The 24,893-nt window shown below is 39.3% G+C and overlaps 1 protein-coding gene across 4 annotated transcripts in view; it reads left to right on the top strand.

Annotated features, from left to right (window-relative positions):
• The window catches only part of GPC3 (glypican 3), a 301,135-nt gene extending 285,711 nt beyond the window's left edge, over nucleotides 1–15,424 (top strand). For all 4 annotated transcript variants that reach the window (XM_075187254.1, XM_075187253.1, XM_075187255.1 and 1 more), the window contains one exon: nucleotides 15,076–15,424. In XM_075187254.1, the coding sequence (XP_075043355.1) occupies nucleotides 15,076–15,257 (182 nt within the window). In that variant the 3' untranslated portion in view covers nucleotides 15,258–15,424. The remainder of the gene's footprint in view (nucleotides 1–15,075) is intronic.
• Nucleotides 15,425–24,893: the final 9,469 nt, after the last annotated feature.

Here is a 24,893-nt window from a genome sequence, read left to right as displayed (position 1 = left end):
TGCATGTATTTATACAACTTTTGTCTGCACTTATATACGTTTTTGTGCTGTTTACTTCTATCCACATTGTTGACCTGCTGTGCGTTATAGTATAGATTGATGCTGTCCGCTAGAAATGTGCCTCATTCCAAATTTGACCTTCAAATTTCCTGTATTTTGCCAGTGGAATTTGGCATTAAGTGCTCTCGGTCATATCCCACCCACACCAAATAGCAGAATGAATTTGGAATGGCAAAGCAAAAGCGGAACTTTAAGATTGTATAGATGGAACTTCGCACCTCTGTATAATAGCCTATTCAGCCGTAAAAGTCTCTTTTGCCAAGAAATACAGAAATCTACAAATGAAGTGTCACTAGACAACTCTCCCATGTTGCTTTAGTTGCTAATACTGTAAGCAATTTTCTGTTTATCTAATCACTATTTCTGCTCACACTCTAATTGTACAAAATACTGAGTGTATTTGTTCTTTCAAATGCTTTACTGAAGAAGTATGAGTTTCAAAATGCTTATTTCCTGTTATCCCATCCAATCGTTTTTTTTCAGGTAAAAAATTGTGACTGCGTATTGCTTCTCTAGTAAAATTATAGAAGTATACAACTATCCTCAATTCTGAGACATACATTCATGGCATATTAGTATACATTTGTATTTGACAGCATTATAATTCACATAATTAAAAGGATGTTCCGGCCAAGTCAAGTATTGAATTGGCACAATATAAAAGATAATAATTGTACATTATTAGACTAGGTTTAGCATGCTGCTTTGTTAATCAGCATCACACTCACTCTTTTTTCAGACTATACAGTAAACATACTAGGACTCACACTAGCATGAAATAAGCCAGTGTGAACAAGCTCTGAACAGTTCTAAGCTTTGATATAAGTGGTTTGTATCTATCACTACATCACTGAGTGACTCACAATAATGCCACTGAAAATGAGGACAAATGTTTGCTTTGATGTGGTGCTTTCATGAGATTTGCAGACTTATATATATATTTTAGGCTGAGTTCACCAGTAACAACAAGTTAAAGAGCTACATACAGTAAAGATAAATATTTGCTATTAGTTTTGTCTTTGTTAATTTTTAAAGTATTTCCTTCCAGGCAGTAGCCAGCTCAACACCAGTGTTTGATTGACTGTTTTTCTTTTTCACCATATCCCCTACAAATGAATATCATTTCCCAAATTAATTAATTGATTAGGGCTCAAATTAAGTAGACAAGATTTCCAAATGTGTTTTAGCAATCAGCCACAATTTTCAAGCCATTATATTAAACTAGTTAATCAGGAACCTGTAGACTTCTTTTAGTTAAATAAAACAACAACATTTTTTATGTACAGTTTTTGACGATTTTCAATATTATTGTAATGCAATGTAATGTTTTCTTCTAGCCTGTTCACTAATACACTTGTTTTTCCCCTTATTGAACAGTGTTGAGGAATATGTTCAGTGCTATATAAAGTAATAATAATTATAATAATAATAATGACTGGAATTCCTTGTCAGGGGGGCCTTTTATAGGGTATTATCAGCATATTACCCATTCCGATCTTTCCACTGTGAATGAAGCAGTTATTTACAGTCAATAAATTTACTGCCAGAACATTGTCAGTTTGTTCTCTGTCCAGCCCCCCCACAAGCATGTATTGAACCATCAGAAGACTTGTGAAGTAAATTTTAAAGTTTATTGGTCAGTTCAGACTTTTTGGATTTGGGTTATTGTTAGTATGTTGAAACCAGCAGGCAGAAAAAAACTTTAAAAAAAATATAATATAGGACCAGTTATATGTTCATAGGAAAGACTATAGAGGTTAATTCCGCCCTCCCACCTCACATGAATGGTGGAGGTTCCGTCCTTAAATTTCATTCCCTTGGGGCAAATATGCAAAATACACTCATTGTCATCAACATCTATTTATATCTTGCAACTAATTCCGCAAGCATGTACAGAGAGCTCACATTAGTCCCTGCCGCATTAGAGCTTAATCTAAATTCCCTAACACACACACACACACACACACATACACACACAGAGACAAACACACACAGAACGAGAGAGACTAAGGTCATTTTAATAGCCGCCAATTAACCTACTAGTATGTTTTTGGAGTGTGGGAGGAAAAAGGAGCACCTGGAGGAATCACGGGGAGAACATACGATCTCCACACAGATAAGGCCATGGTCGGGAATCAAACTCATGACCCCAGTGCTGTGAGGCAGAAGTGGTAACCACTAAGCCACACTTAAGCTAGTTACACACTACACGGTTTTCGTCCAATAATCGGCAAAATCAGCCGACATACGACCGCTCATTCAAAAGTCGGGTCAGTGTGTGCAGTGACACGATGGTCGAAAGTCTGCCCAAATGGACGATTGTCGCCTCATTTGGTTAGTCGTACCGTTTAATATTTTCGTTCCAATCTCGTTTCCGTTGTGTAGTGTGTATAAACTTCCGACCGATCCACAACAGCGAGTACGAAATTACGGTCATTGCTCACGACAACATGGCTGTAAAAAGTCGCTAAAGGGACGTCCGCTCTTCCCTTTATCGTCCTAAACAATGCTAGTGTGTATGCAGTCCATGGACCGAGCGATCGGAACATCGATCGAATGTAAAATCGATCGGCATAAAAAGTTGGTGGAAAATTCTGTAGTGTGCTTTAGAACTGAGATGCTGTAAGTCATAGTAAACTATGAGCCATCAGTTATGTAATCACATTGTACAGTACAATAGTAAGCTGTATTATAAAGTACCGTACACTAGGTGTCTACACAGTTCATCAACTACAGCTCTATCTTGCTGTGACAATTATTCCAACAATAAAACAGCGCAATGTAAATATAACTGGTAACAGCTATACCTGCATTTACTCTGTTTAAAGATTATAAATTATATACGCATTTATTGATATCTTTAAACAAAGTAAAGGATAACATTTTGTTACAAATCCTTCTTGAATTCTTTATTAAGATAAGTCTTAAATAAAGGCAATCTAAAATGTTCATGAGCTCATGTAAATATAGTTTGTTCTTCTTGCAGTTTATTTCATCTTTGACAATTGTGGATTTCTGACTTATTTTTATTATTTATTGGATTTTCTAGTTCAGGCCTTTTTATTTTTGACTTCATATTATAAATGTGAAAATATTTTTATTATTACTTGTTTCTTAACTTTTATTTTATAAAAATGATTTCCAAATGTAAAAAACAACAGCAAGCAAACGTTCTCTAGCAGCAGTGAGTGCATTTGTATGTATAAAGTACCACCATTATTATTACTATTATCCTTTATTTATAAAGTGCTGACATATTAAGCAGCATTGTGTTTTGGGAATCATGATACAAATTCAATTAAATGAAATACAAACAGCTAAATATGATAACATTGATATAAATCACATCCATATGTTAAATAAACAGAAAGACTTTGTTATAGAGTGACTAATTATTTTTGCTTATTATTTACTGTAGAAATGTATTAATTCATGTTGAAAAATTGCATGTTAACTAAAAATAGATAATTAATAAATCTAGATCATACACCCGACCAGACTCTCCCTAGCAGGGACTGGCTTGGCTGAGGGGCAGGGGAGTAACTACCCCCCCAGGCTGATTCCATAGTGGGCTACCTTGGACTGGGTTACTGCATTTTTTTCCCCTTTAAAACACTCCTAATAGGCTGATGAGCCGAGTCTTGCCCCCCCCCCCCCCTGGCTAACGCTAGCCCCTGCTCCCCAGTCTTCAACTCTGTAAACTATTTCTAAAAACTCACCTCTTCACTAGAGCCTACCCTGCTCCCACCCATATTAATCTCAATGGTACACCCTCACTCAGGGGCAGAACACTACATGGCCAGACACCATAGCAAAATATGGAGGGAGGGTCCGGCTATGGAGTCCCTCCTCCCACAGCTTCCACTCTGCTCTTCTGTTGGATTTGGCATCATTACACTTGGTCTGTGATTAATAGATCAAAGGCAGTCAGGTGCAGGCTGGGCTGGGGGGCAGGGGTGCATATGCCCCCCGGGCCGGTCCCATAATGGGCTACCTTGGGCTGGGTCACTGGGCCATCTGCATTTTTTTCCCTTTAATATAGGCTGCTGAGTAGAGTCTTGCCCCCCCAGGCTAAAATTTGCCAGCCCTCCCCTGAAGGCAGTGATGGAAATATTAACGCTGCAGGGTGCTCGGCCGCTATGGCCTTGTTTCTCTACACCCCCTGCAGTGGCGGTAGCTCCCCCACTGTCCTTGCTGCTATCACACTCACTTCTCAGAGCTCTTAGCTCTACTCTCCTCCTACTAGAATGTATGCCTTCGTGTGAGCAGGGTCCTCCATATCCTTTGTTCTCAGGTCTGCATTTATTCTGTCTACCTAGTATGTCCCTGTTTTAAATATGCTTTGTTATCCCCATAGTGCGGTGCTACAGAGCACTGTGGAGCCTTACAAATCAATGACAATAATAATAATAATAATGGGCGTGCTACTTACTGAACGCTCTCGTGAGCAATTGCTAAATGGAGGGGATAAAAAAAATAAACACCAAAGGATAATTTAAAAAAGAAAAAAACAGATCTAAGCACTATAATGGAAAAACTAGATCAACCAATCAGTTTTGTTTAGTTGTCAAACTTGTTTGTTTTTAAGCTAGATTATATTACTTTTTTCTTAGTGATGATGTTACAATGCATTTTTAAAGTGATTTATGTAAGAATAAAGAGCACAGTTGGACATAAGTTACTCCACAGTGAATTGTAGAAGTAGGAGGTAAATATATCATGCACTTCAGCAACATCTGACTTTTTCTTTAGAAAATAAAATCATGAAAATAAAGGAGAGGGGCAGAAGGGAAACGTTACAGTGAAAACAGTGTGAGAAAGAAAGGGATATGGGGTGGGGGATTTGGAAGGAGGCAGTGGCGGAACCCCAAACACCATACCATTAACAAGTTATGACTTTATACTGGGTTGCCAATATTGTTATACTGGCAGGAATATATGTGAAATATCCTGTAATTTCTTTGTTACATTTGGCGAATAGTAGTGTGCTCACTTATATTTGGGAAATAGAGATGTCACTCCTGTAAATTATGACTTATGTTTGTCAGTGCGTAGGCTTGATATTGACTTCCAGAGAAGTGGGATGATTGCCTGTACAGTGTCCAGTCGATATCAAAGCAAGGTTCAATTTATTTTTGTAACAACGATTGGAATTCACCGTGTATTCACCATATTTTTTCCCACAAGTCTTACTGTTTTGTCTACGTTAACAATTCATTGCCAAAGCTTCAACATTTGCTGGTGGTGTGGGCGGGTGTCATGTAGACTTGGACGCAAATTGTGCTTCTGGTGTATAATACGGATTTTTGCTTCATGCGCACAAAGCACTAGTTTTGGATCTTGTGTGGATGATAAAGAGCCTAGCAATTTGCATTCCAACACTACATGACCCCCACAATTTTCATTTATTTATTTAGTATTTTTTCTTTTAGTTGGTAAAGAGTTTTTGTATTTTTGTAATCTGAAAACAGGGGCAAGAGTTAAAGTAAATGACTTTTCCTGCTGACATTTGTTCCCCTATGCAATAAACAAATAGATACAGTATCTAGTCCAGTTCCATTAGCATAACTTGTGATAAGGTGATAATGTCTCTGTAACAGCTGTAAAGCAGAGTATACATGAGGGTAAAGAGTGGAGTTGTACTGTAAGTGACACTACTCACATACTGGTACATAGCACTGTAGGGGGTGTGTTTATCTGCTCTGCTATTTTATCTCATTTGAGATAACAACACCAAAGGTAGTGAATGATGTCATTTATGATCTACTCAGGCTTTTTGATGAACCTTTTACATAGAACAACATGAGGTGATCCTATCTGCCCAGATTAACTGAGCTATTTACATTAATAACCGGAAGCCACTGTGCATGTGGTCAATTGGAAATACTGAATCTGTTGAATGCTACAGTACTTTAAGAAATCTATAGATTCAATGTGTTATGCTATTAGCAGCAAGTATGCCAAAATAAAGCTACCTGGATACATGAGAGATTACTCTAAAACAGTGGTGAATACATGAGAGCGTACAACTGTGGTAGATACATGAGAGATTGCTCTACAACTGTGGTAGATACATGAGAGAGTGCCTTACAACAGTGGTGGATACATGAGAGAGTGCTCTACAATAGTGGTAGATACATGAGAGAGTGCTCTACAACAGTGGTGGATACATGAGAGAGTGCTCTACAACAGTGGTGGATACATGAGAGAGTGCTCTACAACAGTGGTGGATACATGAGAGAGTGCTCTACAATAGTGGTGGATACATGAGAGAGTGCTCTACAACAGTGGTGGATACATGAGAGAGTGCCTTACAACAGTGGTGGATACATGAGAGAGTGCTCTACAATAGTGGTGGATACATGAGAGAGTGCTCTACAACAGTGGTGGATACATGAGAGAGTGCCTTACAACAGTGGTGGATACATGAGAGAGTGCTCTACAACAGTGGTGGATACATGAGAGAGTGCTCTACAACAGTGGTGGATACATCAGAGAGTGCTCTACAACAGTGTTGGATACATCAGAGTGTGCTCTACAACAGTGGTGGATACATGAGAGAGTGCTCTACAACAGTGGTGGATACATGAGAGAGTGCTCTACAATAGTGGTGGATACATGAGAGAGTGCTCTACAATAGTGGTAGATACATGAGAGAGTGCTCTACAACAGTGGTGGATACATGAGAGAGTGCTCTACAACAGTGGTGGATACATGAGAGAGTGCTCTACAACAGTGGTGGATACATGAGAGAGTGCGCTACAACAGTGGTGGATACATGAGAGAGTGCTCTACAACAGTGGTGGATACATGAGAGAGTGCTCTACAATAGTGGTGGATACATGAGAGAGTGCTCTACAACAGTGGTGGATACATGAGAGAGTGCCTTACAACAGTGGTGGATACATGAGAGAGTGCTCTACAACAGTGGTGGATACATGAGAGAGTGCTCTACAACAGTGGTGGATACATCAGAGAGTGCTCTACAACAGTGTTGGATACATCAGAGTGTGCTCTACAACAGTGGTGGATACATGAGAGAGTGCTCTACAACAGTGGTGGATACATGAGAGAGTGCTCTACAATAGTGGTGGATACATGAGAGAGTGCTCTACAATAGTGGTAGATACATGAGAGAGTGCTCTACAACAGTGGTGGATTCATGAGAGAGTGCTCTACAACAGTGGTGGATACATGAGAGAGTGCTCTACAACAGTGGTGGATACATGAGAGAGTGCTCTACAACAGTGGTGGATACATGAGAGAGTGCTCTACAACAGTGGTGGATACATGAGAGAGTGCTCTACAACAGTGGTGGATACATGAGAGAGTGCTCTACAACAGTGGTGGATACATGAGAGAGTGCTCTACAACAGTGGTGGATACATGAGAGAGTGCTCTACAACAGTGGTGGATTCATGAGAGAGTGCTCTACAACAGTGGTGGATACATGAGAGAGTGCTCTACAACAGTGGTAGGCAACAGGCGGCCCTAGAGCTGCATCCAGCCCTCCGAGTCTTCACTGCTGGTCCTCAACGCTTTCCTGCTTTATAGTCACCCTTTATTTATTGTAGCTTGTAACTCTGTTTTAAATGCCTACTGGTATGTTATTACAGATAGATGCCTCCTTCTATGATTAAATGTGTTGTTTTAACTTATTACGGAGATTAATGGTACTGTGCGGCCCTATTGAAGGTTAGAGGGCTGCACCATGAAATGTATCAGGTTGCCCATCACTGCCCTACAACCAAATGCTGTGATTGAAATGACTATATAAGCATACCTATCTGACCTATGCCTCCATCATGACCTCTTCTCCTCCTGGTGCAATATGCTCTGCTCCAAAACTTGGGCTGAATAATTAATTGAGGTCTGAAAAATTACACTTTTTGTAATTTCATTAATTTGGCCCAGTAGTAAAACCAGCGAGACGTTGAGCAGCCCATGTGAAGCAAGGAGTATGGGACAAACTCCCTCCCTTTCCTACACAGTCCTATGCTCTGCTCACATGCTCTTTACTTATTTACTTATTTCCTGATTGCATTCATCAATGCTAAATAATTTCTGTAAAAACACCTTGTGGTATATCTACTAAACTGCGGGTTTGAAAAAAAATGGAGATGTTGCCTATAGCAACCAATCAGATTCTAGCTGTCATTTTGCAGAATGCACTAAATAATTGAAAGCTAGAATCTGATTGGTTGCTATAGGCAACATCTCCACTTTTTTTTTTTAAAGACTTTATTTTTGCAAAGGTCAACGGTAAATGCAATGGTGTAGTGGAGAACACATAGCACATGAACACTCAAAGAACAGTGCAAAATGTTCAGAAACCAATTATCATAGATATGAGCGAGTTGTTGTAAAAGACACGCTAGGCGTCTATCTAAAGGACTTATAATCTCCACTCCGCTTTTCAAACCCGCAGTTTAGTAAATATGCCCCTTTGAATGTATTCTTACCGGACAGGGTACAGTGCAGCATAGTGTACATAGTAAAATCGGCAGTCGTAGAAGATATGCTTTTATTTGCTCTAAAATCTTTAGCGGTGGTAGACATGCTGGAAATTGTTGCCACACAACAGCTGCATAACCACTGATTGTTTACCCCTGACATAGCCATTAAACAACCTATTTGATAAAGCCAAAGCATACTGAATACAAAAAAGTAATACAAGATAACTAAAAGCCCTAACATTAGGTGTCACTGAACTTTATTTGAATAAGTTTCCTATTCTTTAATTTGTTTACAATAGAATATTCAAGATCTGATACGTCTTAATTAAGAAGTCACAATGCCATTTACACAGGATAATTTTGTTTTCACTGCTTCTGAAACAGGTGTTACTGTCTAACCTGGGAAATAATCTTATCAGTATCCAACTGGGACTTATGCTAATGCACTTGTGTCAGGTCCGTGCAAAATAATGTATTTAACACAGGGGTATAGTGATCCCCATGTGAATATACAGTAACAGCACTGATCTCATTGTGCTGAGCTAAAGGAACACAGATATAACTATTGTGCTGTTTACCATACTAAAACAAAATGTAGATTAATACAAATAATGGCATTTAGCACAATCTGTTACTTATTTTTAATTCTGTTGCCTGTACAAAAAGAACATATCACATACTCAATTATTCATGCAAGTCTCACCCAGCGGGATCCGTTTCACTCGGTAGACTGAATGTAATGATATGTAAAGACATCTTGTCTGAATATACTTTTGAGGTCGGGTAAAGGGACGTTATATAGAACATTTTATGTTGAAAACAATATGTAAGGAATTATTTAATTAACTAGCGCATAAAATGCATTTGTTGTAACCCATAGGGAGCGATCGTTTCCTAGCTTTCATTACGAACTACACTGAAATGCTAAACCTTGACATCTCGTTAATCAAGTGGGTTACATGATTAGGTGTCACTGTGGCGCACTGGTTAGCATTGCTGCCTCAACAACACTAGGGCCATGGATTCAATTCTGTGCAAGAAAAATAAGCCATAGGCAGCAAAAATACCCTGGTGGTCCCTAGAGAACAAAACATACTGAAAATGGAAGAAGGCTGGTTTGGCTGAGAAAGGTTTCTTGAGATTTTTATCAAGTGGGCTTACTGACAATATGGGGGGAAAATACTTCCCTTTGCCTACAGCCACAGGGCTTGTCCTGGCACCTATTCAGGAAGTAGTCCGGTTGCATTCCTCATGGAACCCAATGTGAATTATGCCAGCCACATGCTTGATCCTGATGTTTGGCCAAATTGACGCAAATCCATTGCCAAATTTGGTCACACAGATTTCAGACCAAGTTGGAAGATACCTGTCCCCCCGGAGCTCAGGCATGAATGGGACCTCTTATTACATGGTTGTATGATGACGGCAAACACAGGCTGATAGTGGTCACTTTCTAACTGCATTTCCACATACCCAATTATGACCCTACCATTTACGGTGGGACTATTACCAACCATTCCAATTGTTCTCGGGCCACACATGCTATAAGGCCAGTTGGCCAACACTACAGCTTATGCGGCTAGTACAAATATAGGGACCTGTCAATGATCACCACTGTGCCGTGTAGTTCAATCATTGCTATAGCCATGAACGGCATATGGGCATGATATAGGGAGTCAAAAGATTCCTAGCAAAAGCAGTGTTTCATTAACCATTTAATCACAACATGCTTCATGCAGGTCATTACTTCTTAGTAATTTGTTAAGCGGCGGCCACAATATAATTGCCTCCACTGTGAGTAGGAAATAGCTAAAAGCTGACTTGACACCAGGGCCTCCATTTTGTCTTTTTTACTACATAATGCCACAAGCAAATAATCAGGGTTCTTTTTGAAACAATTCATCTGGGAGGGAACATTTTAACCAGCGTGCTTTGCTTTCCCCTAGGCGGGATTCTTCTAGTAACAAATAACGCTAGATATCCAGGTGACAGGGTCCTCTTTAAGCAGTAGAGACTGCGTCCTAAATAAGGAAGTCATTTTGCTGCCATTAAAAGGTGGTGCTCTTCACCAACAAGCAGAAAAGTTCTAGCGGTAAAGACCTAAACATGTAATTAGCCGAATTACTCCTCCCCAAACTGCTTTGCCTACGGAAACATTTTACCTCTACACTAAGGTGAAACTTTACACTAAACTAGCACAAATTGGCACATAACACCTTACCATACCATAGAAGATGTCAAATATAACCATTCTGGGGTAACAAGTCTTTCATGAACGTGACTCCTGTGAAAACAAATACAGGCACAGTGGCAGAATACCCACTGATCTGTGCCCCACCGTTGTTTACTGGAATGCAGGAGATAAACTTTCAGCGAAACTGAACCAAACAAAGGCCGACACTGGACATGTCTGAACTAGATCCATTCTGGCGGCGCTGGAATAGCCGGCACGTTCCCAGCAACCTAGGAATATCAATTCTGAGTAGATCTGTTTTAATGGCAAAGTTTTCCCTTCTAAAATAAATCTGGCAAACTATATTCTTTCCTGTTACTAAACAGAATTCCTACAGTGTCTCCAAAACGGGCATTCCCCAGGACTGAGAGATTAAATTAATGCAACTATTTATACAATAAATGAGTCATTTTTCATGGTTATCTAAACTTTGCATGCAAAGTCTAGAGCCGGCAAGATAAAAGATATGATTTTGTTATGTTGAGTATTGACAGTGCAGATATACAGTCCGTGGTGCATTTGGAAGACAAAAATAACAGATCTTACTATAAAATAATTGAGCTTTTCTTTTTGACTTCAGCTAGACCAACACCACTGAAAAATGTTTAACCTTTTATTTACCTGATGAGCAGTATAGGATTACATGATGATAATTTTTATTTTATCACTTCTTTTTCAGAATGTGTCTGTTTATTAAATAATATATTTTCTTATAGTATGGTCTTCAAGATGCATTCCAATAAAGTGTTATACAAAACATTATTTTATGTACATATTTTAAATTCCATCAAGGAACAGGTACTTTAAAACATGTTGTGCCCACAACCCGGCATACTGGAAGTCTACATGCGTGCGCTCCAAGGACTAAGTGACTGGAAAGCACACACTTAGCGCGGATAGCGGGACTGGCACAACTATACATACACAGCTCCGGTTTAGTGACTAATTTGAGGAACGTGGATGAGAAAGTGGTTGGAGTTAGAGACCAAATAGTTGTATTTAGTTGTGTACCACAGTAAAAAAATTTTGACTACAATAGAACTAACGACTGGTCTTGGACTTGGATTTTTGTACTTTGCGATTGTTTAATTGTTTTTATTGGTGTTTTTTTTGTATTCTTTTTACTGAATTGTTTGGTTTTAGAATATGTATTAAATAGAAGTATTTTATGAAGGTAACTACATATTGTATATGTTAGAGGTTGTGCGCTCTTTTTTCTAGGATACTTTAAAATAATGTGTTTGTGATTCTTACATGTGAATTATCTATTGGATCAATAGACAAAAGGAGGATATGCAGCCCAGTGTTAAAACCGAAAGACCATAATATAATGATCAAATAAACCTAGGCCCTGGTTTCAATATTAAACATGATACATAGCAATAGGGTAATCACAATATTTTGCAAACAATGCACAACCACAATAGCAGCGAAATAATCAGACTTTATTAAACAACAATCATTTATTGTAACATGATGCACAGTTAGACACTTAATAACAAAGGAGTGATTAAGTAGAAGACTGACATCTCCCAATATGATCATTAGTGAAATACTATTATATGCAAATATAATTCAATTTGTTACATTCCTACACCATAGAATATGATTATATATTGTAAGTAATGAGAAAGTGCTACAGGGGGGTACATATTTTTAATAGCCATTGTATATGTATACAAGAAAACAAAAATACCCTATTTGTGATCTAGTAAACAGTGAAGATGTAAATATATTAAATATAATATAAACAAAATAATCACAGAAATATTTCAATATAATTAAATAATTTAAGGGCATTTTTTAGACAACTGTCCATTCTTTTACATATTTATCTTGTCCAGGCAAACAGTAGCCACTTATTCATTTTAATTTATAATAACAAATTTAGTTGTCATGCTTGAGAAAACAGTGTTTTATTCCCTCATTCATCTTGCAATCTATGCTAAATACTGTAATGTATTTCTCATACAGGTCAACATTTTCCTTCTACAGTAGTCCTCACACAGGTCCACATTCTCTTTCTACTATAGTCATAAAAATGTCCACATTCTCTTGCTAGTGTAATCCTCACCACAGGCCCACATCCTCCTTCTACTGTAGTACTTAAATAAATCCACATCCTCCTTCTACTGTAGTACTTACATAGGTCCACATCCTCCTTCTAATGTAGTCCTTACACAGGCCCCCATTCTCCTTCTACTGTAGTACTTACACAGGCCCCCATTCTCCTTCTACTGTAGTACTTACACAGGCCCCCATTCTCCTTCTACTGTAGTACTTACACATGCCCCCATTCTCCTTCTAATGTAGTCCTTACACAGGCCCCCATTCTCCTTCTACTGTAGTACTTACACAGGCCCCCATTCTCCTTCTACTGTAGTACTTACACATGCCCCCAGTCTCCTTCTACTGTAGTACTTACACAGGCCCCCATTCTCTTTCTACCATAATCCTACTGTAATCCTCACACGGGGCCACATTCACCTTCTTCTGCAATCCTTACATAGGCAAGCATTCTCCTACTACTGTAATTCACACACATGCCCACATTTTCATTCTACTGTAGACCTCACACTGGTCCACATTATCCTTCTACTTTATTCCTCACACAGACCAACACTCTTCTTCTACTGTAGTCCTTACAGATGCCCATATTGTTCTTGTGCTGTAGTCATCACACAGTCTCACATTCTCCTTCTGCTGTAATTCTCACACAGTCCCACATTCTCCTTCTGCTGTAATCCTCACACATGGCCACATTCACCTCTTCTTGTAATCCTTTCATAGGCCCAGATTCTCTTTCTATTGTATTCCTTACACAGCCAACAGTTTCCTACTACTGTAATTATCACACAGATGCACCCTCTTACTCTATTGTAGTCTTCACATAGGCCCATATTTTCCTTGTACTGTAGTCATTACACAGACCCACGATCTCCTTCTCTTGTAGTCCTTAAATAGTCATACATTCTCCTTGTTAGTTCCCTCATAAATTTGCAATCTTCTTCTGCATTAGCCAATACAAATTATCTTTTTCTCTAATCATCATCATCATAGTTTATTTATAATGTGCCACAGAAACTGCAGCACCATGCAATCAACACAATATAAACAGAACAATAAACAAATAAGGGGCAAGAGAAACAATAGAGTCACTAAAAATCTATACAAGAATAAACAATTGAGAAAGCAACTACATTAGAGGTCACAACAGGAAAAAAGGAACCCTAACAAAGAGGGCAAGGGGATACAAGGTAGAAAGGGCCAGGCTTATGCCCGTTAACATTCAAGAGGGGCAGGGAAGGATGATAGGGGTGGAGGGAAGTGAGTGGAAGAGGTAGGTGGAGTAAGAGGAAGGCGTTGTTTAGGATGGGGCAGGGTAGCAAATGGAGACAGCAAAGGTTGAAGGGAAAACAGGGTAAGGGGCAGGTAGAGCGTGAGGAGGGGAAGGGGCAGGTAGAGCGTGAGGAGGTAAAGGGGCAGGTAGAGTGTGAGGAGGGGAAGGGGCAGATAAAGCATGAGGAGGGAATTGTCTTAGATTGGGGCGAGGTAGGCATGAAAATTTAGGTTTTGAGGGAGTGCTTAAAAGATTGGAGGTAGGGAACGAGTGTGGTAAGGCAGGGCCAGGAGTTCCAAAGGTGTACATACATGTTTATGCTCCTCCTCTGCAGTCCTTCACAGTTCCACAACCATCCTGTTCAAACGCAGGCCTTCATTCTTATTATGTTCTAGTCTGCTATGGGCTCATGTACCAGACCAGCATACCACCTATGCCCAGTGACCTCACAAGCCCATTTTCTTTTGTGACCCAATACTATTACAGGACTGCATTCTCCATATGTCCTTATATTCTACTATGTTTAACTCATAGTTTGTTTTGTTTTTTTGTCTTTTTTGCCCAAATGCCCATGTTGTTTCTGTGTGTCAATGCTTTCACAGGCCCACACTTTCTGCTCACTCTGTCCCAGTATCAGAACATCCTATATTTTCCTTCAACTTTATTGAGCTTTATTTACATGTTTGCGTAACAGAATAATACCATGGTATGCATTTTGTAGTTTTAAATGCATTTTCTGTCTGGGAGTATGTACAGTATATCCTAAATAATAACTCTGGTAAGAGAAGAAGGGGTGATGTCTAGACTGAGCGCTTACCTCACAAATGATGTGGTCTTTAAATGACTGTGTTTTATTGCTTGATGAAAATGCTCCTTTGACTATGGAATGAAGGGGTTAATGAAAGACAACAGTCTCCGGATGTCAGACCTTCTGGATATCTGTTAGGGTTACACTGTAAGTAATTACAATGTTCTCTTGTTTTTAGAATTGGACTATGATTTGGAAATCGACGATGTTCCATTTAATAAGCAGATGCGAAACCAGCGGGATCAGAATGGCAGAGAGATAACCCACCTCCAGTCTGCAAATGACAGCACAAAGACTGTGGCAGCCAGACTGCTGCTTCTCCTCACACTCACCTTGCTGGGACTTGTCTCCGTGATCTGATTCTCTGCTCTTAACCCCTTCCTGCCCCAGTAGCTACATAAGGTTCCTACCTGAATTTTACAATTTATAACATTTCCCAAGCCATTGTAAAGTCTTCTCTGAGAAAATGAATTTTATATAGTAAATATTATTAATGTATTAATAAAGAACATTTCTTTATTCACATATTTTATTTAAAAATGTTTTGTAATGTTATTGAGTCGTTCCATAAGTGTTCATTATATGTTAGACTTAAATACATGTCCATAAATAGGAATGACATTTTACAAATGACTGTACTGGTTAATGTGTATGGTTGGACACTGCAAAGGTGCCCATATGCTGTTATTTTTATCGCTAATGAATACATTTTAGACCTATTTGATTATTTGATTACAGATGCTGGCGTGTGTGCACTAAAACAAAACTGGCTATGAATGGACATTTTAAAGCGCCCGTTAGATATTTCACATGTTCTGTAACCCATAGCAACCAGTCATATATTTGAAAACACATATCTGGTTGCTATGGGCCACAGCACATTTGTTCCATTTTCACCACGTTATTGAGTAAACCTTTTTTTAAATATTTAATTCACCTTTTCGAATTAGCCCCCACTGGATTAAAAACTATAGATAATTACCATAGTTAAAATCATAGTTGCTTACATTTTGGACCTTCCTTCCAGGATCTCCCAGAGGGGAGGTCCAAGGGGCAAGTTTTGCATCATCACAGTCCATCCCCCTTCTGAACAACACAGAATTTCCGTAATCACACTGCAGAGGGTGGAGTTATATTGATATAATTCCCATTATCAGGTCCCACCCACTGCTGCGCAATGATGTAGCAGAGGCGGGGCCTGTTGACACAATATGCATCCCCAAGGCTCCGCCTACTTTACAAGAAAGGGAAGATCTGGGAGGGTGGCCTACTATCCCAGGATCTTCGGGAGTGTCCTGAACATTCCAGGGGAGTATGTATCATCTTATGCAGTGGTAGAAGTGGACATAATAAAGAGTTGGTATGAAAATTGTAATGGGAATGTAAGTGAATGCAAGTTGTACAATGAAGGCAGTAGGAGATGTGGCATTATGGCACACCACCGTATACACCCCACTTCCACCACTGACCTTTTGGACATGCTTTACAAATGCCTTACTGTTTTGTAAATGTAGTAGCTATTGTCTCTATAGCTCCTACCTGAGCAATTCAGCCAATATTCTATGAACACAGGTGAAAGAGTCATAGGAGCACTTATAACATCAATTTTGTATGACTGGGAAAAGCAGACAGTGCTTGCTTGCTTGGAAGTCCCAGTGTGAAGATAAAGAGAAGGTTATTAAAAAAAAGTAACACTCCCATTATCTGGTGTTGTAGTTAGATCCTTGCATCAGAAGTTCAGTAATAACCCAGAAAGTGGTCATAAAAATGGTGACAGCTCATGTTGTCCTCACAACAGCTTCAAAATAGAATTGATTACACAAGACAGGCGCAGTGCTGTGTGAAATCTGTATACATTCATGCTTCTGGATAGCTGCAATCAGATATCAGCATGCTAGTTCATTTCAGGGTCAACCTGCATTCTGTTTATTATGGAATAAAAACAGAGATTACACATGTCAATAAAGGAAGTGATATGTGGGAAGTCACAATTACAGTGTAAGGCTGGATACACACTACAGAAAATTTCTCACAATACGACATCTTTAACGATTTTACTAGAGATGGTCACTGACCCCCGTGTTTTGGTTTTGGATTCGGTTTTGGATCTGGATTACCGTTGTGTTTTGGTTTTGGTTTTGGTTTTGCAAAACCGCCATTGCGTGTTTTGGTTTTGGTTTTGGTTTTGTTTGGTTTTGTTTTGCAATTTGTTATAAAAATTACATTTATTGGTGCTAAAATAACATAATTTAGGTATTATTTTGTAGCTACATTATTATTAACCTCAGTAACACTAATTTCCAGTCATTTTTTATTCAATTTTGAACACCTCCTATGTCACAATATGATTTTCATACACTTGAAAAGAAAAATTGCTGCAGTTCTTGCCAGTGATAACAAAAAGGCCATTGTCATGCCTGGGCATAAGACCAAAAATCCACTCTTAAGTGTGGAATTATTTTTACACGAATCCTGGCAAGAGTTGTCTATCCATTTGTAGCATTTTGAAAGCCACACTCAGTAGAGGTAGGGACCTTAACCATCTGGGATCCTCATCCATGTTTCGTCATTTTTCAGCGAGTTATTGGAAAACTGTTGGGAAAATCAGAAACTTCGGTTAAAAAAAAAATAACAACAAGCATTCCAGCATAATCTACCTCCCTTCTCTCATCTACATCCCAGCACCTGCAGTCTTCCCCCCCAACAATTGGCAGTTAAACAATCCTCTGCAAGAGGAAGCAAGAATGAAACCTGTCACCCAGTCGCAAAGCGGATCACAGACGCCCTGGGTACTATGCTAGTGTTAGATCTGCGTCCAATGTTCACTATTAATACAGTTGGTTTAAGACATTTAATTGAGGTGTTATGTCCCTGTTAGCAAATGTCATCACTATACCATTTTACTAGAAAAGCTAATTCTCTCCTGTACCGAAAGTTTACTAAAAATGTCATTATTGGGTGACAAAATGGTATTCTACCCACTGTACACTTAACCACAGATATGTGTACAAGCGTAACTGGGCAAACAAAATATTATATGATTGTGAAAGCCCACTGGGTTGGTCATTCGCCTTCCCCAGCATGGACAGCAGCAGCATGTACCCAGGTACATCACATTTTTGAGAAGTAGGCTACTCTGTGTATCAGCAGCTTCACTAAGAGGCATACAGCTGACAAACTGTTCCAAAAACTAAGGGATGTCATTGAAAGATGGCTAATCCTGCTTGGAGTCTCCTGAGGATATGTCATTTCTGATTACGACCCCAATATTGGTCCAGCATTACAGCGGGGCTGAATTCCATCACATTTCCTGTTTTGCACACACTATCAACTTGGTGTTACAGAACTTTTGAAAAATGACATGCAGGAGATGCTGTTTGTGTCCATAAACATTTAGGGTCAATTTGTGGTTTCTGCAACAGCATGTAGGAGAATACAGCAGCTGCAAGAAGATTAGCATTTGAGGGGAATATACTTTAGTCCAGCGAAGTAGTTACCTGTGAAGAAAGTGCAGACACGGTTAGCTTGAGTCAAGTGATTGCCTTAATAATAGATTTTGAAAAGGTGCTACATAAAATTATAGTGTGCAATAAAACAAAGTAAATGTGCTAACTATATTTTAATTGTAGATGAAATACTTAATTTTCTTTGCAAGGATCCCAGACTTATCAACATCTTGTTGGGACGTCTTCTCCTTCAGTTTCTCTGGCAACTGCTTGTAGTAAAAGAAATTGCTTTCCCAAGACACCCAGTGGTGATGCAGATGAGTCCGCTAAACATTTTGATATTTGCTGTGCTGTAAAAGAATTGCCCAAAAACCGTGACAGCTCTGCCCTAAAATCAACTAGTCATTCCCTTTGGAAGGCCATTATCAGCAATTACATCATACTACACAGACTTCTATGATATTGGGATATTGGGATGAATTAGTATTGTTGGAGGAAGATTATCACTAAACCCTGCCACCTCTCCAGTTTCGCAGTGAGCTATGGTACAATAAAATGTAACTGCAGATTTAGACCAAGACTGTCAGCCCTATTATTTCTATTTCAGCAATTACAATTAGCAATGGAGCAATGGAGCTCTTCTCTTTGGGTGTTACCTATATAACGCAGCACAATTTGCCTGCAAATTCTACAGACAAGCCTGCTTGTCTTCCTCTCCATCAATGACTCTTAGCAATTGAGCACTCGTCTTTGGGTGTATATTACACCCAAACATTATTAGTGAAAATTATGAAAAATACAGTTTAATCCCTGATAGGCCCTCCACCATCCTTTGCATGTTAATAGTAGGATTGGTTGGAATTATGGTCAAGGTCACACATTTTTTTGACAAATCCTTCAAACCAGCCCAGATGTCAAACTGTTGTGGTCTGCCCCCTGCGTCATCCCTGCTTGTGTTTGGAAAGTGCATATTGGTGCCAGAACCTCACATGCCAGAACTGCTCCCACTGGTGCCACACTGCTGCAGGACTTACACAATCAACCGCATCCTCATCGTCGGATACCCAAATCTCCCCCACATCCTCTTCTAAAGACAAAGTGTCATCCTCACTTGGTGTATCACCGGCTACACTCGGGCTGTTCAGGCACATATCAGCAGAACTGCTGAAAGGGCCCTTCTTTATGGGTAGACTAACAGAATGGTCACGATTAGACATCCCACTGTTGGATGGACTCTCCACAGGGATTGTTGTCATTTGTGAATCAGAGCAAATATTCTCCTGTAATGCCTCACTGTTATCTTGCAGCTCGGCTTTGACGCGTAACAGTAGTTGTGCACCAATTGTAGGCTGGGTAACTTTTTGGGATCTGCCACTAATAGCCAAAGGTGAAGGCCTCATTCTCTCTTTGCCACTGCGTGTGTAGAATGGCATGCTTGCAATTTTTTTTTTATCGTCACTTAACTTTTGCTCAGTTACACTTCTTTTTCGCTTCAATACAGTAAATTTTTTTTTGGTTTTTGTTTTTTGCACTAATTTGAAAACACTCTGTTGTTTGACATCGCCTTGGCCAGATGACGTACTGGGAACACTAACATCAGGACTGGTGACAGAACCTGGTTGCTCATTTAGATCATATGTGGACTGCTTTGAATCCATTGCGTAGATACTGCTGACAGATATGACTTTTGACAGCCAGAAATATTAATGCACAATTAGGGAGGACACCCCAAAAACACTGAGGAGTGCTAAAATTTATTGAGTAGATACTGCTGACAGATATGACTTTTGACAGCCAGAAATATTAATGCACAATTAGAGAGGACACCCCAAAAACACTGAGGAGTGCTAACATTTATTGAGTAGATACTGCTGACAGATATGACTTTTGACAGCCAGAAATATTAATGCACAATTAGGGAGGACACCCCAAAAACACTGAGGAGTGCTAAAATTTATTGAGTAGATACTGCTGACAGATATGACTTTTGACAGCCAGAAATATTAATGCACAATTAGAGAGGACACCCCAAAAACACTGAGGAGTGCTTAAAATTATTGAGTAGATACTGCTGACAGATATGACTTTTGACAGCCAGAAATATTAATGCACAATTAGAGAGGACACCCCAAAAACACTGAGGAGTGCTAACATTTATTGAGTAGATACTGCTGACAGATATGACTTTTGACAGCCAGAAATATTAATGCACAATTAGGGAGGACACCCCAAAAACACTGAGGAGTGCTAAAATTTATTGAGTAGATACTGCTGACAGATATGACTTTTGACAGCCAGAAATATTAATGCACAATTAGAGAGGACACCCCAAAAACACTGAGGAGTGCTTAAAATTATTGAGTAGATACTGCTGACAGATATGACTTTTGACAGCCAGAAATATTAATGCACAATTAGAGAGGACACCCCAAAAACACTGAGGAGTGCTTAAAATTATTGAGTAGATACTGCTGACAGATATGACTTTTGACAGCCAGAAATATTAATGCACAATTAGAGAGGACACCCCAAAAACACTGAGGAGTGCTAACATTTATTGAGTAGATACTGCTGACAGATATGACTTTTGACAGCCAGAAATATTAATGCACAATTAGGGAGGACACCCCAAAAACACTGAGGAGTGCTAAAATTTATTGAGTAGATACTGCTGACAGATATGACTTTTGACAGCCAGAAATATTAATGCACAATTAGAGAGGACACCCCAAAAACACTGAGGAGTGCTTAAAATTATTGAGTAGATACTGCTGACAGATATGACTTTTGACAGCCAGAAATATTAATGCACAATTAGAGAGGACACCCCAAAAACACTGAGGAGTGCTTAAAATTATTGAGTAGATACTGCTGACAGATATGACTTTTGACAGCCAGAAATATTAATGCACAATTAGAGAGGACACCCCAAAAACACTGAGGAGTGCTTAAAATTATTGAGTAGATACTGCTGACAGATATGACTTTTGACAGCCAGAAATATTAATGCACAATTAGAGAGGACACCCCAAAAACACTGAGGAGTGCTAACATTTATTGAGTAGATACTGCTGACAGATATGACTTTTGACAGCCAGAAATATTAATGCACAATTAGAGAGGACACCCCAAAAACACTGAGGAGTGCTAACATTTATTGAGTAGATACTGCTGACAGATATGACTTTTGACAGCCAGAAATATTAATGCACAATTATGGGGGACAACCCAAAAGCGCTGGGGAGTGCCAAATATGAAGAAAAAATAATAAACCTCTATCCTCCTCTCTGCACTAGCGATTTTGGTTAGAGCAATTGCAAGAACAATATTGTATTCTTTCTCTGTCCCTGCTCTAATTAGCCTATGACTACACCCTGCTCTCTCCCTCTGTCAAATGGCGATGGATTGCTGTGGAGGCGTGTATTTATAAAGTTGAAGTATCGCGAGAACCGAGTCCCGAGATCCGACGACGTCACAATGACGTTCGGCCTCGATTTGGATTCGGAATTGGCGGGAGAGTACCGAGCTGCTCAGCTCGGTACTCGGATACCCAAAGTTCGGGTGGGTTCGGTTCTCGGAGAACCGGACCCGCCCATCTCTAGATTTTACCAAAAGTCCCGTTCAGCAGCCGATTCATGTGTAAACACTATACACGTTTTACAAGATTTACCTTCAGATCTGTGCTCTTCATCTGTCATAACCATCGCCCGAAAAGATTGTGACTCTGCACACTCCATAGAGATCTATGGACACTGCCGGTCATGAGTACATACACATTGCAGGATTGGAACGACATTGTTCCATCGTTGAACAAGATTTTTAATTCAGTTTAAAAATCAAATGAAACGATACAATGTGCTATGGAACGATAATCGTTCATTGTTGGAGCGTATACACTAATGGGATATCGGGCTGAACGCTCGTTTATCACGTGATTGGCTCAATAATCGGCTGACAACACAGTTTTGTACACCCAGCTGTAGATTTGTGTGTACACTAATTTGGAACTTTGTGATTTTGGTGAAATATGGAAACATTAATGATCTGCTATTGTATACATACTGAAAATGAATAAGGCAAATTTAATCTGTATGGTATCAACAGAATAGTCATTATATATCCATGTGACAGCACCATATTAAAATAATAGTAATAATAATAAAGAAAACTACAATGCAAGGAAAAGAATCTCTAGTGCAACCATCAATATCAGACCAGTGCACATTTTCACCAACAGTTCTGTTTGCGAATGCCTGTTTGTTCTTCCGAATGATAACAAGAGAGGATCCCTGCTGATAACCTAATCAACTTTCAGCCTCCCCCCACCTTAGCTTTTCCCATCCTCAAAATTCTTTCACTAACCGCACCATATAAAAAAATATATTTATACTACTTCCAGCGATCTTATGACACAGTGGTATATAAGGTCAGTCCAGAGCTGCAACTAACATTTATGGCTCACTGGGGAAGTGCAAATTCCTTCTCACTGTGAGGCTGTGCCACCCTGCACCCATGGAGGAATTATGTTTTCTGGAAAAGATTACATAAGCAGTGCAGTTAGGTTTTGACATTTGTAATATTTAGGCTCTTTCCAAAAAAATTCAGTCCATGACACTGTATTATTATATAAACATGAGCTAGATAAAACAGGTCAGAACAAAACGTATGTTACATTGTAATAGAAAATAGTAATAATGACTTTTTAAAGAGAATTTATAATAAATATTTTTAAATATGTAAGTACGTGCATTGCAAATCTTAATTTTTATATCCTCTATGATTTTTCATAAATTACAATAGATTAATTTAAGCTGTAGATAATTACATTACAAGTGACATTTGGCTGATGGTTATAGCCTACCAGCTATAACACAAAAGAAATGACAGATGTGTAGATAAGTTTAGTCTGTGGTCTTCCTTACTCTCCTGCCTATCTCATTTTCTTAACAGTGAAAAGACCCTTTCATGTATCAACTTTGTGTGGCCCATCCAAGGGAAGATGTTTTATTTTGCCGTTCAGATATATTAGGGGGTGATATCTCTCATACTAAAAAATAAAAAAATTACCTTTTTCCTCTCTGTTTCATCACTGATGCGTACTGATGGTGTGAAGATTAATTTGTGCCACACCAATCAGTGTTCTGTGCAATTGTTCCAGCAATGCATCACTCTATAATCGGCAGTGCTCCCACATGTCATCATCATCATTTATTTATATAGCGCCACTAATTCCGCAGCACTGTACAGAGAACCCACTCACATCAGTCCCTGCTTCATTGGAGCTTACATTCTAAATTCCCTAATATAGACACACACAGACAGACAGAGAGAGAGAGACTAGGGTCAATTTTTGATAGCAGCCAATTAACCTACCAGTATGTTTTTGGAGTGTGGGAGGAAACCGGAGCACCCGGAGGAAACCCACGCAAACACAGGGAGAACATACAAACTCCACACAGATAAGGCCATGGTCGGGAATTGAACTCATGACCCCAGCGCTGTGAGGCAGAAGTGCTAACCACTAGGCTACTGTGCTGCCCACATTGATTGCACACATTATACCAGCAGTCCCCCATCACCCATTAAACCCACATACCTGTCCAGATATTATACTAGCTGTGTTCCCCCACAGATTATACATTGCCCCCCCTAGAGATGTTATTTACTTTTGCTGAACTTTGCAACACTCTACATGACATCTTCTTCCTTCAACTACGCCTGCCTGTTTTATAATCCTTACGCTGAAATGGTCCCACGCTTATAGATGTCACTTTAATTACAAGAGGCATTTATTGTATTTTATAGTAGTTAAGTTTTTTTTCGCTAATCAGCAAAGAGCAAGTACAGTCTTGTGATACAATCATGTCACAGTGAATTAACATTCAAACAACATGCATAACAATTTCTAGGTATAAAGCAAGTCATTTATTTCAAAGTGAATTAAGCTTTGAAGTTATTTAGTTACCTTATTTTGCCTAAATCAAGACAGTTGGGAGGTATGCTCTAAAGGTACACACATTAGATAAGAAGTTACTTGACAAACATTTACAGAGAATAGGGGACAAATGGTGTAAATTTACAAACATAAAGGTGGTGGGGAACCTGCTAACAAGGAGGCACAGAAATCATGAAAACAGTATATAGTTGCATTAACTGTGCAGAAGATAGTGTAGCCTCTGGACCCAGTATTAATGGTCCTTTAGGGTTGAATTTCTGAAGTATAGAGACAGGGGAGGAGGCTTGGGGAAGTCGATTGCTTACGTGGGCACTGGAAACTACACTTCCCAGTATGCCCAAGGAGTGGAGAAGCACAAAGTGATGTCAGAGCTTCACAGTTACAAAAATAGTTGCAAGCAGAATCGCAGAGGGAACTACCATTGCCAGAGAACAAGCTGTTGGATGTAGAGTGCAAGATGCAAAAGGTCCAGAAGGAGCCTGGGTCTAGTCAAAAGAATTAAAGGGAGTCCAGGTCCAATGCATAGGGCTAGAAGAGAATTTTTGAGGGGGAACTGAGGAGAGAGCTTGAAATGGAAAAAGAGGGATGGTCTAG

The sequence above is a fragment of the Mixophyes fleayi genome, chromosome 9, assembly GCF_038048845.1.
Source record: "Mixophyes fleayi isolate aMixFle1 chromosome 9, aMixFle1.hap1, whole genome shotgun sequence".
NCBI lineage: Eukaryota > Metazoa > Chordata > Amphibia > Anura > Limnodynastidae > Mixophyes > Mixophyes fleayi.
This window is presented reverse-complemented; position numbering and strand designations above follow the sequence as displayed.